Here is a 15876-nt window from a genome sequence, read left to right as displayed (position 1 = left end):
CATACAGCCACATCTTATGAATCCAGATCTGCCACCAATACAGGGTGCCAACAATGTCCCAATCAGTCAATACAATCGGAAACATTCCCAATGTATGGCTGTAGTGGCTTAATGACATGGGAGATGTTTTTAATGTATGACTGTAATGGCTTGTTAGGACAGTGTCGAGATCGTTTTATTGATAATAGATCTCGACTCAGTTTGCTTTTAATTTTTTTACAACTATTAAAAGAAAAAAAAAAAAAAGAATGAAAGAAGAAGAGGGCTTAAATGGATATTGGAATTCAGGAGCATTGATATAGACGTAGGTGGGGACAATGAGGGGCCAAGAAAGCTTTGAAAGTGGTGCCTTTTCCTAAGTAAATACACTTTAATTTGTATTTTGTATGTATATACCATAAAGCCCTTGCAAAGTGCCTCTCCTCTGATAGGATGACATGACATGTCAAATGGTTGATATGGGCAAAGGTTGTCTATTGTTCCCACAAATTAACTAATAACTACTTCATTAATTGCTCCACACATGTAGGGTTGCAACTTGGTTGGGCTGGATTGAGCATTTGTTTAATTTTGAATGGACTCAAGATGATTATCCAATAGTTGAGATGGTGATCACTTGGCAATCAACACCCTTTCAAATAGCACACATGGAATCAAACCTGCAAAGCTATAGTCACTTTGCGGTATGACTAGTGAGCCTCATATTCACCTTGTTCTAAACCATCCCATTTCTTCTCTTGTAATGTGTAGTATGCAATATCAAAAAAAAAAAAAAAAAGAAAAAGAAAATAAAATTACTTGCACCCCCACCCATACAAATTTGGATTTTGTTCTCACATTCTCATAACTTTTTGCAGCCGTATATTGGAAACATTTTTATATTTATTTATTTTTATTCATGAGATATTTCTAATGCACATCTACAAGGGACTGTGGGGACGAATTCCGATTTCCACCCACTTGTGGGCACTAGTTAATATAAAAATGGAATGGAGGGGTGGAAGATTGTATGGGAGTCTATGCACTTGTGATGCAACAATTCGAATTTGCTCGACAAGGTAGTTGTTTTGTCTAGCCCATTCCTCGTATGTTGAACCTTCAATCTCATGTGCACCGTGCTTTGTCCCCACCCTTTACCCGCATGTCTGTAATGAAATCGATTTAGCTGAACCTGAATGTTTTATCTGCATAGCAAGCTATGGAACCAATGGTAATACCCCCACAAGAGTGATAAAATGCATGGGCCCCGCACTAAGAGGTTGAATGGTTGTGGGCCCATGTATTTTATTACTAATGTAGAGCCTATTAAGCAGCTATTGCATTCAGTTCATCCTATCTCCTCTCAATATGTGATCTATATATGTAGTTAACATTTTCTAGTATTTTTCAATTTATTTAAAGACCTTAACAAAATGCTAAAAGCATTAGAAGGTCAAATCATTGAAGCAAAACAATCCCCCACCTAGAATTCAAGGAAAGTAAATGATCTATATAAAAAATATGAAGATACCTCAATCCAGGTGGAAATCTTTTGGAGATAGAAGTCAAGATGGACTTAGGCTTCATTTAGGAGACAAAAACACCATTTTGAGGCAGAAAAAGGAACAATAGAGGGTATAAAAAATGATCACGGAATCTGGGTGACTGACCAGTGACCACAAGGAAATTGATGGAATCTTTGTCTCTTTATTTTCTCATTTATTCTCCAGCCAATCTTCTAGGGATTTGATCAGCTATATGGAAAATTTGATTAACACAATAGTCATTGAAGAGGAATATAGTAGCCTAACGACAATCCCTTCAAAAGAGGAGGTCAAAGGAGCCCTGTTGAGTATTGGTAGCCATAAGTCTCCTAGTTCGGATGGGATGACTGCTCTTCCTATAAAGAGTATTGGGATTTGATGGGTTCTAAAGTAATAGCTTTGGCCTAAGAATTTTTCCAAAACAGGCAAATGCTGAGGAGATTGAATCATACCTTTATTTGTCTCATTCCTAAAAGAGTGGACTATACCCACGTCCAAGACTATAGGCCGATCAGCCTTTGTAATGTTTTGTACAAAGTCATAGCTAAAATCATAATTAATAGATTGCATACCGTTCTAGACAAGTGCATAGCTCCTACCTAGGCTGCTTTTGTTATGGGTCACCAGATGCTAGATAACACTGCCATCTCCCATGAGATGTTCTATTTCCTCAAAAACCAGTGCAGAGGAATACGTTATGTGGCCATCAAGCTTGACATGTCAAAAGCCTATGATAGGTTAGAGTGGCCCTTTTTGTTAAAACTCTTGAAATGCTTGGGATTTTCTGAATTTTGTCATTTAGTCTCAGAGGCTATCTCGGATGTTTATTTCTTGGTCTTGATTAATGGCACTTCAGAAGGCCATTTCCAACCTATAAAAGGCTTAAGATAGGGAGGCCCCCTCTCTCCCTATCTCTTTATCTTAGCCATGGAAGGCCTCTCTAGGCTTCTCTTTATCTTGGCCATCTTTTCTTTGTAACAATGTTCATTTGCTTTTTCTAAGAGTTCACAAGGAAGATCTGGACAACCTCCGAAATATTCTGGAGCTTTTCCAATCCTTTTCGGGCCAGGTGATAAACTTAGAGAAGTCTAGCATCTATTTTAGCAAGAACATTCACCTGAGGCATCAAAGAATGATTCGGAGATAGTTGCACATTAAACCCTCCACCCTCAATCCAAATACTTAGGGGTCCCCCTTATGTGGTGTAGGAATAAACACTCTAAGCTTTCCTTTGTTCTTGATAACATCAACTCAAAACTGAATAAGTGGAAGGCTACCGCTTTGAGTCAGGTTGGTAAGAGAGTTCTCATCCAATCTGTTTTCAAGCAATCCCAAACCACACAATGAGCTTCATACAGTACCCCTAGAAAACAATAAATGAAATCGACAAAACCATTAGAAATTTTTGGTGGGGAAAGTCAACTTCAAATTCACACCCCTTTAGGTGGTGTGCATGGCATAAGTTAACCTAGCCTTGAGCCATGGGCGATCCAATCACAGAGTTGGTTCTGGACCCATCTCAAGATAGGAATTGTGTCTTGTGTGAGCAAAGTTTAGAAATTGTTCTTTGAATGTCCTCAAACTCATGCCATACTCTTTACTGCTCCTTGGAACATTAACCTTAATGTAATCTTCAATAATTGTTTGCCATGTCAATAGTCCTCTCCTTGCTCCATTACCCAAACGGAGCAATTTTAGAGGGGGTGCAAGATTCCCTCTAGAAGCACTAGGAGTTGCCACCTAACATGGCTTATATCCTTTTTTCCTATTCTTTTTATTAGGAAACTAACTATCACCCACTTTCTCTTAAATTATTGTTCAAATCAACCCCCCACAACGTCCCATAGCACATCTCCACCATGTATTGGGAACATCTTCTGATGATGACATCATCATTTCTAATATTATCATCGGGACATGTTCCCAATACACAACGGGGATGTGCTGTTAGACATTGCGGGGGCAATCTTTTGGGGAGCTGATATGATCTCCCCTAATTCCTGTTTATCTCCTAAATTATCTTGAATTCCTATTTATTGTCTTCCCTACCTTTCATCTATACATATCTAAAGAAAGTTTCAATTAAAACATTTAACAATTATTTAAATATTATAGTGAAATTATAATAGGTTTAATAATATTCAAATTATTAATAATTTTATATTCTTATGAAACTCATAATGAAATTATGTAATAACAATATAAATTATAATTTTATGGATAATTCAATTTAATAACTAAATAATATTTTAAAAACATAAATAAAAAATTATTTAAATAACAAAATATTAAAAATAGCTAAATAATTATATAAAAAAATATTTAAAATTACATAATAATGTTAAACTTTAAAGAAATAAAATTTACATAACTAAAAAGATTAAAAATTTTATATGTTATTTAAATATTTAAGTAATAAAATATTTAACATAACTAAATTTTAAATAGTTAAAATAATGAAATTATGTAATAAATTTTAAAAAAAATTCTTAAGAGTAGAATAATAATTATAATAGATTTCATAGCTTTTGAGTTAATAATAATGTTATATTTTACAAAATCAATAACAAAATTATGTAATAGTAGTATAAATTATAGTTTCATGTATCATTAATTTTAATAAATAATAAATATTTAAATAATGGTATTATTTAAATAATTAAACAATATTAACAACCAAATCATATCTTATATATTATTTCAAAAACAAAAAAAAATTAAATAACAAAATTATGTTATAACTATAAAAAATTATCAAAAGAAAAAATGTAATTATAACTAACCGGGCCCCATGCGGTGCATGGGATGTGGCACCCCTCCCTCCCCCTTGCCACCATAGTCAAGATAGTCTACCCCATCCTTGTCCTGTCCTTAGTGGCAGGACAGGTTGGAGGTGAGGCACCTATTCCCCGTTAGGGATGGAGAATCCCCAAAATTTCATCACCTCGAGGCAACTACCTAAAAATAATATAATTTGTGGATATTTTACAAATAGAATTTTGGGAATTTGAGGGTATTTTAAGAATTGGACTACACAATTTGGAGGTATTTTTTAAATAGAATTGTATGATCCTAGGATTATAAAAGTACGAGGAAAAATGTAGATATATTTTAAAAGTCAAAATTAAATCTAATTATATTTTACTAATTTACTATCGAATTTGTGGATTATAGGCAAATCCAGTCCATTCCCTTTTATGATTTGGAACAAAAATATTTTTTCCATTCCTATTTAAGATTTGAAAAAACTTAGACTGTTTGGGATGGGGCAGACAATCACTATCCACAATTATAGAATAGTGGTCGTTTAAAACAGGTGAAAGATATCCCAAGAAGGGAACCTTCCTCGATTCATTCCTTTAGCATAAATCCAACTGAGGTGAAAGAACCATTCAAACTACAACCTTGCAAGGTGGAAGAAGCATGTTCTGCTTTAAACTTCATAGTAATTTGAGAACTGATGGAAGTGGAATTAAAAACATGCAAAGTGAGCTCACAACACTGCAACGATCAAACCGACGCAGCCTTTACATCTCCGGCGCGTCGTATACCGAACAACGGAACAACTACACACCGCCGGGAGCTTCACTGTTGAACGAGTGAATTTGCTCCTATTCGACGCTATCGGGATTAGGGAAAGGAAAAAACCTTGCGAGTTCAACCGCATAGCGTATTATTAAAGAAGGGGGGTTTGTTTAACTCGGGGCTATAAGCGACATTTCGTTCAAAGTTTTGCTGACGTGTCGATTTAACTCGCGGGCATTAGGAATTCCGCGCTGACCTGGCGATGGCAAATACAATAAATGCAATCCAACTGGGATAAGGGGTTACGTAGATTCCAATCTGATGACATACATCAACTACATCTAAATCAATATGAAATAATGAGCTTCTTGCCTTTGTAAACCCAAAAAAGTCTAGAGAGAGAGAGGAGGGATCTTACTTTCTTAGAGAGTCTCTGTCACGATCTCACCAACCAAGAGTATACCGAATAACCCCCACCAAGGCACCACCCACCCACCGCTGATTCCAAGTTCCAACGCCTCTCACCAATTAAAAGGCTTCCCCTCTCCTCCTCTCTGCTTTGGTTCTCTCTCTCTCCCTTGTATCTTGGAAGCTCCGCCCTCTCTCCTCTGCTACATTAGTCTATACAGACAGGCTTTGGAGGGTCGTGGACTTAACCCTGACAAGTCTGCATCTTCTTCTCTGCTAACAGAGGCAAAATATTATAATGGGTGCCGACGGTAAGGTCTACACCTTAGAAGAAGTCTCACAGCACCGGAGTTCTAAAGATTGCTGGCTCATTATTGGTGGCAAGGTAATCTAGTCCAACTGAGTGAACACTTCTTTGTTTTCTGGGTTTTTCTCTGAACCCATGTGAAATATCAGTTCCTTGCATATGATTAATGATTTTACTTGTTGGTCATCGATCAGATTAGATCCGATTGGTTAGAACTCTGCAGTTTGCACTGGTATTGATTGGATCTGTTGTTTGTGTTGTTACAATTTTTGGATCTGGGCAAGGTATACTGGGATTGAATTATTCTACTATTTTTTCTCGGTTCTTAATACAGTTACTGAATATATGTATTTCCTTTCTGTTCTTGTGATTATGCATCTTTCTTTTGTTCAATATGTTTTAGTTTTTCTTGGAATCGGTAGTTCAGGAATTAGATTGCGTGTGGTTTGTGGCTGGCGTGTGATTTGTGCGTGTTTTGTTCGTATTTGATGGAGAGGCTTAGGGTTTGAGTTGAAGAAATATCTCCCATCTAGGTTTATTTTTTCTTGATTTTCACTTTTAATACTTGTGAAGTTTTTTCCCTCCATTTTTTAAGATTATTTTACAACTTAATTGCCCGTGGGGTCAAATGTAATTTCGCATACCATATTATTATTTGCTCTGGACCCCTGGTTCCAATGGATAGAAACAAGCAAGTGTAGTTCTTCCTGCCGTATAAAAGAGAGGGTCTCCTTTATTGTTCCTCTTCTTAAACATAATAAAACTTACTATTTAGGATCGACCTTTTCCTTTGTGCTATTACAAAGCTTGAAGCAGGGTCTTTTCATTCTTCTTGTCCACTGTCGTTTTTCTTTCCTGTTTTGTTTTGTTGAGACATAGGGATAATTACAGGATTACAAGATATTGCTTTACATGTGCTGTTGTCTCTCTATGAAAATCTTGCTTCTTTTAGAGTATTCATAGGGGGTCTTACTCTTATCATTTTTGGTGATGCAATTTGGCAAATTGATTCAATGCATCCTACATGGTGCAAATTGATTTGAAAGTGTTTTCTCTCTTGTTTTTACAAAGAAATCTAAACGTGATAAAAAAGTACTTTCTCAATGAGTTTATTTAAGTTTTTATTGCATTTAAGGCAGTATGTATAAATATGGTATGTAATTATTTCAGAATTTAAAAAATGTGAATATAAATTTAAATGATGAGATCATTTAGGATTCCAGGGAATGGAACTATCTCTATCCTATTAACATTCTGATAATGGTTTTATTTTACATTATGAATTTATGGGCTCAGATGCTTTGAGAAACTATAATGAAATGATTTTATTCCAAATGGTGTATAAGCACCATATCTATCTATCAATAAAATATAAAGCAGATACTTGTCTTGGGCTTGTGCAGGTCGTATAAGCACACATGCATAGCACATGCCCTTACACTAGTTACTATTTTATGGCAATATAATAATAGAGATTACCATGTCTCTGCCTAAGTAGGGGAAGATGTGATGTATAATGTGCCACCATTGAATCATTTTCTCTATGCAAATATATCTGGGACAAGTTCTGAGTGTTTGGCAGATATATGTGGGATAAATTCCATCACTCCTATATTTAAGCTATTTTTATGTTTGGAATCTTTTCATTATTCCACTTTCAGAACCTACTTCAGCAGTTATCAAGTTGATTTAAATGTAGAACTTATCCCTTCTACTTGAATGAAAGTTATTACAATCATAAGATGGAAAACTTTCAGTAGTGGTTGTTGTTACACCATTTCTATGTCTGGAAAAAGCCCATCTTGTAAGAAGACAATTACAACCAGCAATCATTAGGTTTCTGAAAAGACATTCTAGGTATTAACAATTGTAGAATGACTTAGGTTGGCCCCAAAAGAAGAAAAGAATTATAGAATGACCAAGTGATGAATGCTAGTGTTTGAGTGATCTGTTGGGCTTGCTGCTCACTAATGTTAAAAGCTGTCCTGGATGTAAAAGTGTAAAGCTGTTTTGATGAACAGTTCATCTGGGTGGTTTTCTACTTCCTTTGGTCAATGCCATAAAAAAACTGGAACTACACAGTTGTCCTGCAGTTTTCGAGTTTGACTGTATGGATCAATGATGGTTTGAAAACATGTCCACTGACATGCATGTTTTCTGATTTTCTTTATATTTTCTTATTATTCTTACTGTTTGATTACATTGCTGCATTACATGTTCTTACAATTTACCAGTAGATTTGTCACAGTTTGCCTTTGTACATGCAGCCTGCTACAAGCATTAGCTCTATTGTTCAAGTCACCTTTACAATAGATGTTTCTTCTTAGTATTACCCACATTCTTAAGCTGACATCTAAGCAATCAAACCAAGTGTCCAACTTTGATTCTTTAAGGTTAGCTGGGAGCCAGGGTTCAATGCAAGCCTATGCTATTCTAGTGTAGCACTGTTGCTATTGGACTAACTAAATTTTCAAAAGGAAAGTGGAAAGAATGACTGTTGACAACAACTCGTTAGTTTAAAATTAGGAGGGAGTCAATGGATTGAGGGAATCTGCACCATCCTGGTAATGGTCCTTCAAGATATCTATTGAGTGCTTTGTTATGATCAGTGATTTAAAAGGCGCTCCTGAGGTGTGCCTAGGCGCACAGGCAAGACACATTTTAGTGTAAGCGCCTTGCCCAAGTCCTAGGTGCAGCACTTTCAAAAGGCACACGCCTAACCTAGGTGTGCACCTGATGCGCCTTGCGCCTTGGCCTAGGCATGTGCCTTTTGAAAATCGTATGTTTTTTTGCCTTTTTTGAATCTAGTGGCTAGGCCAGGGGCTCCACCCTGACCACGCCCCTCGAGGCATGCCCAAACAAGTCCATGTTAGGGTCTTAAATTCTTATTTCTCACACAAAAAAGGCACACGCCTTGCCTTGCGCCTCGGATGCAAATTGGCCCTTGCTCCTTGTGCTTTTAAAACACTGAATGAGATGTACTTCAACTTTTGGTTGAATGAACGGACTGACTGTGTTTTTGAAAGAAATTAGAATATAGATTAACAGGTGGGAATTGAAAATGGAAATTAGAATGAAATACATCATATTTTGTGGATTACAGGGACTTAATTTTGAAAAAAGATGGATGCACATTCATCCAGATCTTATCCCAACTCATTAGGCATGGTACATGGTTCCTGATTTGTTGTTCTGTTCTATCTAGAACCTTGTCTTCTATTAATACTTGCAACGAGGAATAGATTGAATTACCATTAGCAAAGGAATTGACACTCCTATTAAGGAATGAATACTCCCATATGTTAAGCATATTTCCTATTCATAGTAGGAAGTTAAATGCACTTGTTCTAGAAGTGCGGATCTTGGTCTAAATTTTAGTCGAGGATGTATGCCAGATAGCTATGTGCTTAGTGGTCAAAAGGACATCTCTGGGACAATGAACATGGGCATTGAGCAAAACTGCATTGTCAATTACTGTGACAAAGAACATGGACATCTCAGTACAGCACAGTCCATTAGGATGCTAAATATTGACCACTGGTTGAATCCAATCTGCCAACCCCTACATTTACACTATATTCATGTGATTTCAAATAGGTGAGGTCTTTGATGTGCTTTCCTTTTTGAAATTTGATCTTGAAATCACTTCTACCTCACTTTCATTTCCATTGAATTCAATATTACCATGCGTTGGAACAGGTATATGATTTAACAAAGTTCATGGAAGACCATCCTGGAGGTGATGAGGTTTTGTTGTCAGCCACAGGTACTAACACAAAATAACAATAAAAAAATGTTTAAAATGTCTTCACTGTCTAATGGTTGTATGAATATTCATGTTATTTATGATTGGATTCAGGGAAGGACGCAACTGATGATTTTGAGGATGTTGGTCACAGTAGCAGTGCGAGAGCAATGATGGATGAATTCTATATTGGAGAGATTGATGCATCTACCATCCCCAAAAAGGTCAAGTACGCCCCTCCCAAGCAGCCCCACTACAACCAGGACAAAACTACTGAATTTATCATCAAGCTACTGCAGTTCCTGGTTCCCCTTGCAATCTTGGGGTTAGCTGTGGGAATCCGTTTCTACACCAAATCAACCTCCTAAGTTGTCAAGAATACATTGTCAAACAGTCTTCCAAATAAGTTTGTGTCAATGGTAAATGACCCTCCAATATGATCTGTTCATGTTGCTGTTGCCCCAACTTGTGGGGTGGGAGGAGGGTAGTAGGGCTGTCAACTTGTCTGGTAGCATAATTAACTTGTTTTGTACTGCCAAATTCTGTACTCCTTTTCCTTCATTTATATTTGAGATCGGGTCTTGTCTTCTTTGTTATGTTTTTATCTGGGTCCAATGTTTCTATTTGCCATTTCATCTTGCACGTGCGAAAAATCTTCTTATTGTTACTGGTCAAGGAAAATATTCGAGTAGCAGACTAGAAGCCACTAGTTGAGTGGCACTTGAGTTTTGAGGGCTTGAATGGAGAAGCTGCCTGCAAGTTAGTCGGGCATCCTCTCTCTGTGCTTCATTTACTTTTGCTGGAAATTGGTGAAACCGGATTAGGCATGACTCATGTGAACACCCCAAATTGCTTTTAATGCTAAATGGATACTGAATTGAACACTCGAAGAGGTCAATTACACATTCAAAACGGATGTGCTATGGAGTGGGCGATTTAGGCCCTGTTTGGTTCAATTCTCACTCTTTCTTATTTAGTGGGCGATTTGGGCCCTGTTTGGTTCAATTCTCACTCTTTCCTATTTTTACTTAAAATGAAATTTGAAAATGGATAAGAATGAGTAAAAATAGGTAGAATGAGAAAATATTACTATGAATCAAATATTATTTTCCTAAAAATGATATATATATATATATATATATATTTTTTTTTTTTTCTGACAGACAAGTGTCCTATGTTGCCATTTTTATTCTTCAAAAAAACTGTCCCTGATCATAAAATCTTCAGCCTTATGTCTCCAAAACTGTTGGCATATATGTTTACTGGCAGATAGCTGGTGCCCAATGTCTGCCGAGGTATGTTTACATGGTAGTCCACTAATAAACATCTATGACAGCAATTTTATAAGCATACAATTTCCTTAAAGAATGAAAATGAGGCCTATAGCAATTTCAATTTTTGAGTTATGGGTTGATTTTTCATTTTAAAAAGAATGAGGCCCATGACAAGAATTTTATAATCAAAATCTATATTGTTATTCATTCTTACCCAGAATCAGAACAATAAACCAAACATGGGCTTAATGAATCACTAATAATTTGAGCTAAAGCATATTGTTTATGCCTAATTGACGTTGGTACGTAGCCAGCTTCTGTGGTTAAAATTTGAACCCATGTGGTCTGAACAGATATTCCTGTTGGGCACTGTTTTATTGAATTATCTGGTTCTCTGTGGTAATCTATCTGGACGAGGCCAAGCTGGTCCTACTCTCTAAAGATACTAGAGCAGTGTTGTAAAAACAAGAAGGTTTGTCGAGTGGGGGAACTGACCGAGGTGGTGGATTTAGTGGTTTCAATACTTGAACTAGGCAGTCAGCTGTTTGGCTTTTAGCTTATTTGTCAAATGTTGGGCAACCATGGATTGTAAAACAAAAGCTGACAACTGTTTAGATGAATTCGAGCCATCTCCTCAACAGCTTTCTTTCTAAAGCAAAACATATGTTGGCTCAAGCTCAATTTCAGTGATAGGTCATGTGTAAAAAATTTCAATGATACGGACATATGGAAGAAAATGCATCGGTTGGTTTTCATTCCAAAATAGCCATTCAAATGTCAGAGTCACCTCTTTGATTTGAATTGGAAGGTGGGTTTTGACATAACGATTGGGTTGTTAAGGTTCAAAATTTTGATACATATCAGATTGTTGTATCGGCCGATATATATATTGAATTATGGATTTTCTGATACATCTTTAGAAGAGGTGTTTCAGGGTTTAACCCGATTCAGAGGATAGATGGGCCTTAAATTGACTCATCTGAACCAAGTTGGAAAAAAAAAAAACTAAAAAAAGGGATACGAGCTTCGATACATCCTGGTATGCCCCTATGTATTTGCTGTATTTGCAGGGGTAACCGTCTCACTGGTAAGGATGAATACCTGATTTGGGGTCTAACTAAAATTTTGCTTCAATCTGACTATCTTAATTTTGAAAGAAGGTTCCTTTTTTGGGGTCTATGTTGAAAATTCATAGCTTAACATACCTGTCATAACTCATAGTAATAATGTTCAATTAAAAGACTTAACTTGTTGGGATTTCTCACTAGTTTTGGTGCCGTGCAAGGTTCAGAGTATCCATACCCTAAATATTGTGAGTTATGACTTCTGGCCACTTTTGAAGGTTAATGCCCTTCTTAGAGAGGAGACGTCCTGGTTCAATGTTTGAAAGTTAAAAAAATTTCTAAATTAAGTATATCATCCTTTTGAATCATGATACGCAATTTTTGTATATTGTACATACTAACCTTGGTGCTGTATGGAAGAAAGATATTGGATATGCTTATAAGATGATGGCATAGGGAGGTTTGCTGTCTCATGTTTGTTTTTGTGAAGCTGACAGAATAATAAATATTGTGAAAGAATAAAATGTGCTGAAGTTGGTATAATCAGGCTATTCTAGTGAGATACTTAGGCAGCCAGTGTGTGTTAGTAGGGGTGTCAATGGGATTTGAAAATCTGATTTTGAATTCAAGATATAATTAAATCGAATTTGGATATGATTTGGTTTTATTCTATAAATATCTGAATTTGATCGATTATTTAATTCTTATATATAATATAAGAAATACTTAAATGTTTTATATAATTTATATATAATAATTAAATATATAAATAAATTTATATGTTTATATACTTTATATAAATAAAATATTTATTTTATATATTTATTAATTACCTAAAATAATTAATTGGTCGAATTCAAATCGAATATTCAACTATTTAATCAAATTTGAATTCGAATATCAAATTTTCTAATTGGTTTCAAACTGGGATATTGCCTGATTTAATTCAAATTTGATCCATTTACACCCTTATGTGCAAGTGCACGTTTTCATATAACATTGTCCTGCTTGATCAGTATTGAAGCTATGAAGAGCCCTTTTCATTGCTCAAAACAAACCACATCAAATATTGCATATTATATATAACTTGGTGGACTTTTCTGTGGTGATTTAACTGTTTAAACTGTTTATTGAATTTCCTTCAACTGTCAGTCTTCAAAATTTGAAGCTGCAAACCAATTCAGAATAACAACTTATGATTGGTCTTTTGAACTAAATACTAAATGAAAGGATCGACCAGAGTGCGAACCAGAAAGGAGGGTGGTTTGGTTTAATCAATATAATTTAACAGCCATTCAGACCCAAAGAAATAAAGGCAACCTAGGCTCAGTTTAATAGGAGTACAAATACAAATTTGCAGAGTACAAAACCTTATATTTTGTATTATTTGTACAATACATATTTGTATTTATAGTCCATGCAAACTGAGTCCTATGATTGCTCTTTTGCAGTCTTTGCACTCTCTAATTTTCACAATAATTTGCTTCAATATTAGACCAAACCTATAGAAGAACCTATTGTCCTCCAACCTATTATATAGTTTTGAAATTATTCTTACATCATTTTAGTTTTACGAGGTTGACTTTAGTAAACCCCATTTTTTTTATAAATGGGTTGCACCCCTGGTGAGAAAGGTAAACAGAATCATTGCTTGTAATGATAAAAGGTCAGAAAACATGGTGGTTCTTTTGCCTTTTTAAAGCATTCACCATTTGCCTCATGATTAGGGTGTTTTATTTTTTCATTAAAAGTAGGAATTTCCCAAACTCAAATCATTCATCCAGTTGAAAGAGCAATTATATGGTTCAGAGGGCCTTTTTTATTGCACTTTAAACCATCTGCATAATAGCTCAATACCAAAGTGATTGTATGTAACATAACCACCTTTGGGCCCTTAGTCTTATCTCTTGGGGTGGTTCTTTTTGTTACGTATGCTTTTGCTTAGGCCACTTTTGGTTGCAGTCCAAATTTCGTTTGCACTGCTGTTCAAAGAAAAGACAAAATCATTTGCACTGGTGTAAATGCATGGAAGTGTAAATAGGTTTAGTGTAAAATCTGGTTTACTATTGTTTCAAATTTGACCTTGTTTTGTTTGTTTGTGAAAAGTAAAATAGGAAGTAAAATGGCATTGTCCCACCTTATGAGCAACGGAATGAAGGTAGGAGGAAGATGGTCCAAAATTTGCATTAGTTTTTGAAATGCAAAATTTACACTGCTAGTGAGTGCTAATGGGATAGAAAGTACAAATTTTGTATCAGGTAGAAGTGCAAATCATTGCTACAAACATATGCAAAATTTGTATCTGACTTAGATTTGCATTGCAACCAAACACAGCCTTAGGTCCATTTGGAAAGAATGCAAAATTGCAAAAACTAGTTTGATGCATATATGCACTCTAGTTTAGTCAAGGTTCAAAGTATTGGAAACACCAAGTGTATTGGAAAGCAAATTTTAAGAGACGTATTGAGATATGCCTTGGATACGCTTGCATATCAGAGAAGAATTAAGATTAGAGGTGCAAATCTGGTCATGCCACTCGCAGCCTAGCACGATGGTCTGGGCTATGGTGGGCCTGGGGTTCCAAGTCCATGAATTGGCATGGCATGACACAACTATGCGTGCCATGCCACCCGTGGACCATGCTCAGCCTACCTGATGAACTAGCCATTGGGGGGTCCCCAACGACTAGTTTCAGCTTTTTGGGGGATTTCTTTTATAGAAATACCCCCCAATAGCTATAAACAGTTATATAGGGGGTATTTATGCATTTTTGTTTTGGGGGAGAGAAAGAATGATGCAAATGCCCCCAACAGCTACTTTGGAGGTGCATTTTGGGTAAAGTGATAAATAACTTTACAATGACCAAAATATCCATTTCAACAACTAAAAAATGACTAGTTTTTAGGGTATTTTGGGCAATTGAATTATTTTCAATTCCTATAAATAGACCACCTATCCCCCACCAGTCTCATCACTCCAATTCAACAATTCTCTTAATCTCTTTTCTAGTTCTCATACTCTCTCAAGTCTCGATCTCTCAATCTCTCATACATTCTTTGATTCTCCAATTCTCAACTTTATTGAAGTTTCATTGTTTCAACAAGAAGAAGGCTTGCTTAACAAATCCAGTTTCTCAAGTTATCAATTTAGGAGGCTTGGACTCTTGGAGTTGAAAGGCTTCAACCGTTGAAATCAAGTTATGATTCCGAACTGGCAATCTATGTAAGTTCAATTAAATTATTTTTTTTTAGAATTAAAAAAAAATGGCAGACTCCTCCCCAAACCAATTCCCCAATATGTTCAATGTCGACGATATTCAGTTGCAGCATGGTAGTGTTAGCACCGGTATGGATGTTATTGATATTGATGGAACTTCCACCCCTAGTATTGATAGTAAGCAAAGAAAAAGAAGGTCACTAAGTTGATAGCCCGGTTTAGAACATATTTAAAGTAGAGGAGGTTCCGAGAAGGGAAAAAGAGTTGTTTGCCAAAAATGTAGGAAAAACTTTAGCTATTGTAGCAAAGATGGTATTGGCCATTTGGACAGACATTCAAGAATTAGCAAAATACATTGTACATGCCGAACAACCATTTTTGTTAGCTAAAGATACTAAACTTGAAAAATGGTTATGTAATTCTGTAAATCCACAATTTAAAAAAGTTTTTAGGAATACTATTAGATCAAATACTTTAAAAATTTTTTATTCATATAAACAAATTTTAATTTATATATTATCAAATCTTAATTCTAAAATTGTAATTAATTCTAATATTTGGACTTCTAAATTTAACATAAGTTATATTTGTGTTACTAATCATTTTATTGATGAAAATTGGCTTTTAAATAAAAGAATTTTAGGTTTTACTAGGCTTAAATGGCCACATACTGGCCCAACTATTGCTGCAAGTATTTTAAATACTTTATATGCTTATGGAATTGACAATAAATTATTTCTATTAGTTTTGATAATCCTAGTAATAATGATTTTGCAATAAATATTTTAAATCTCAATTAAAGCCATGTTTAAAT

The 15876-nt window shown here is 35.4% G+C and overlaps 1 protein-coding gene across 1 annotated transcript; it reads left to right on the top strand.

Annotated features, from left to right (window-relative positions):
• Nucleotides 1-5410: 5410 nt before the first annotated feature.
• Nucleotides 5411-10104, top strand: LOC148865259 (cytochrome b5-like). Its single transcript, XM_088975439.1, has 3 exons — nucleotides 5411-5841; nucleotides 9463-9529; nucleotides 9623-10104. The coding sequence occupies exons 1-3, from the start codon at nucleotides 5755-5757 to the stop codon at nucleotides 9874-9876; spliced, it is 408 nt and encodes a 135-aa protein (XP_088831565.1). The 5' UTR covers nucleotides 5411-5754; the 3' UTR covers nucleotides 9877-10104.
• Nucleotides 10105-15876: the final 5772 nt, after the last annotated feature.

Source organism: Nelumbo lutea, chromosome 3 (genome assembly GCF_056320005.1).
Source record: "Nelumbo lutea isolate HS-2025 chromosome 3, American lotus-T2T, whole genome shotgun sequence".
NCBI classification, from domain to species: Eukaryota; Viridiplantae; Streptophyta; class Magnoliopsida; order Proteales; family Nelumbonaceae; genus Nelumbo; species Nelumbo lutea.
Note: the sequence above shows the minus strand (reverse complement) of the source record. Positions and strands in the feature narration are given on the sequence as shown.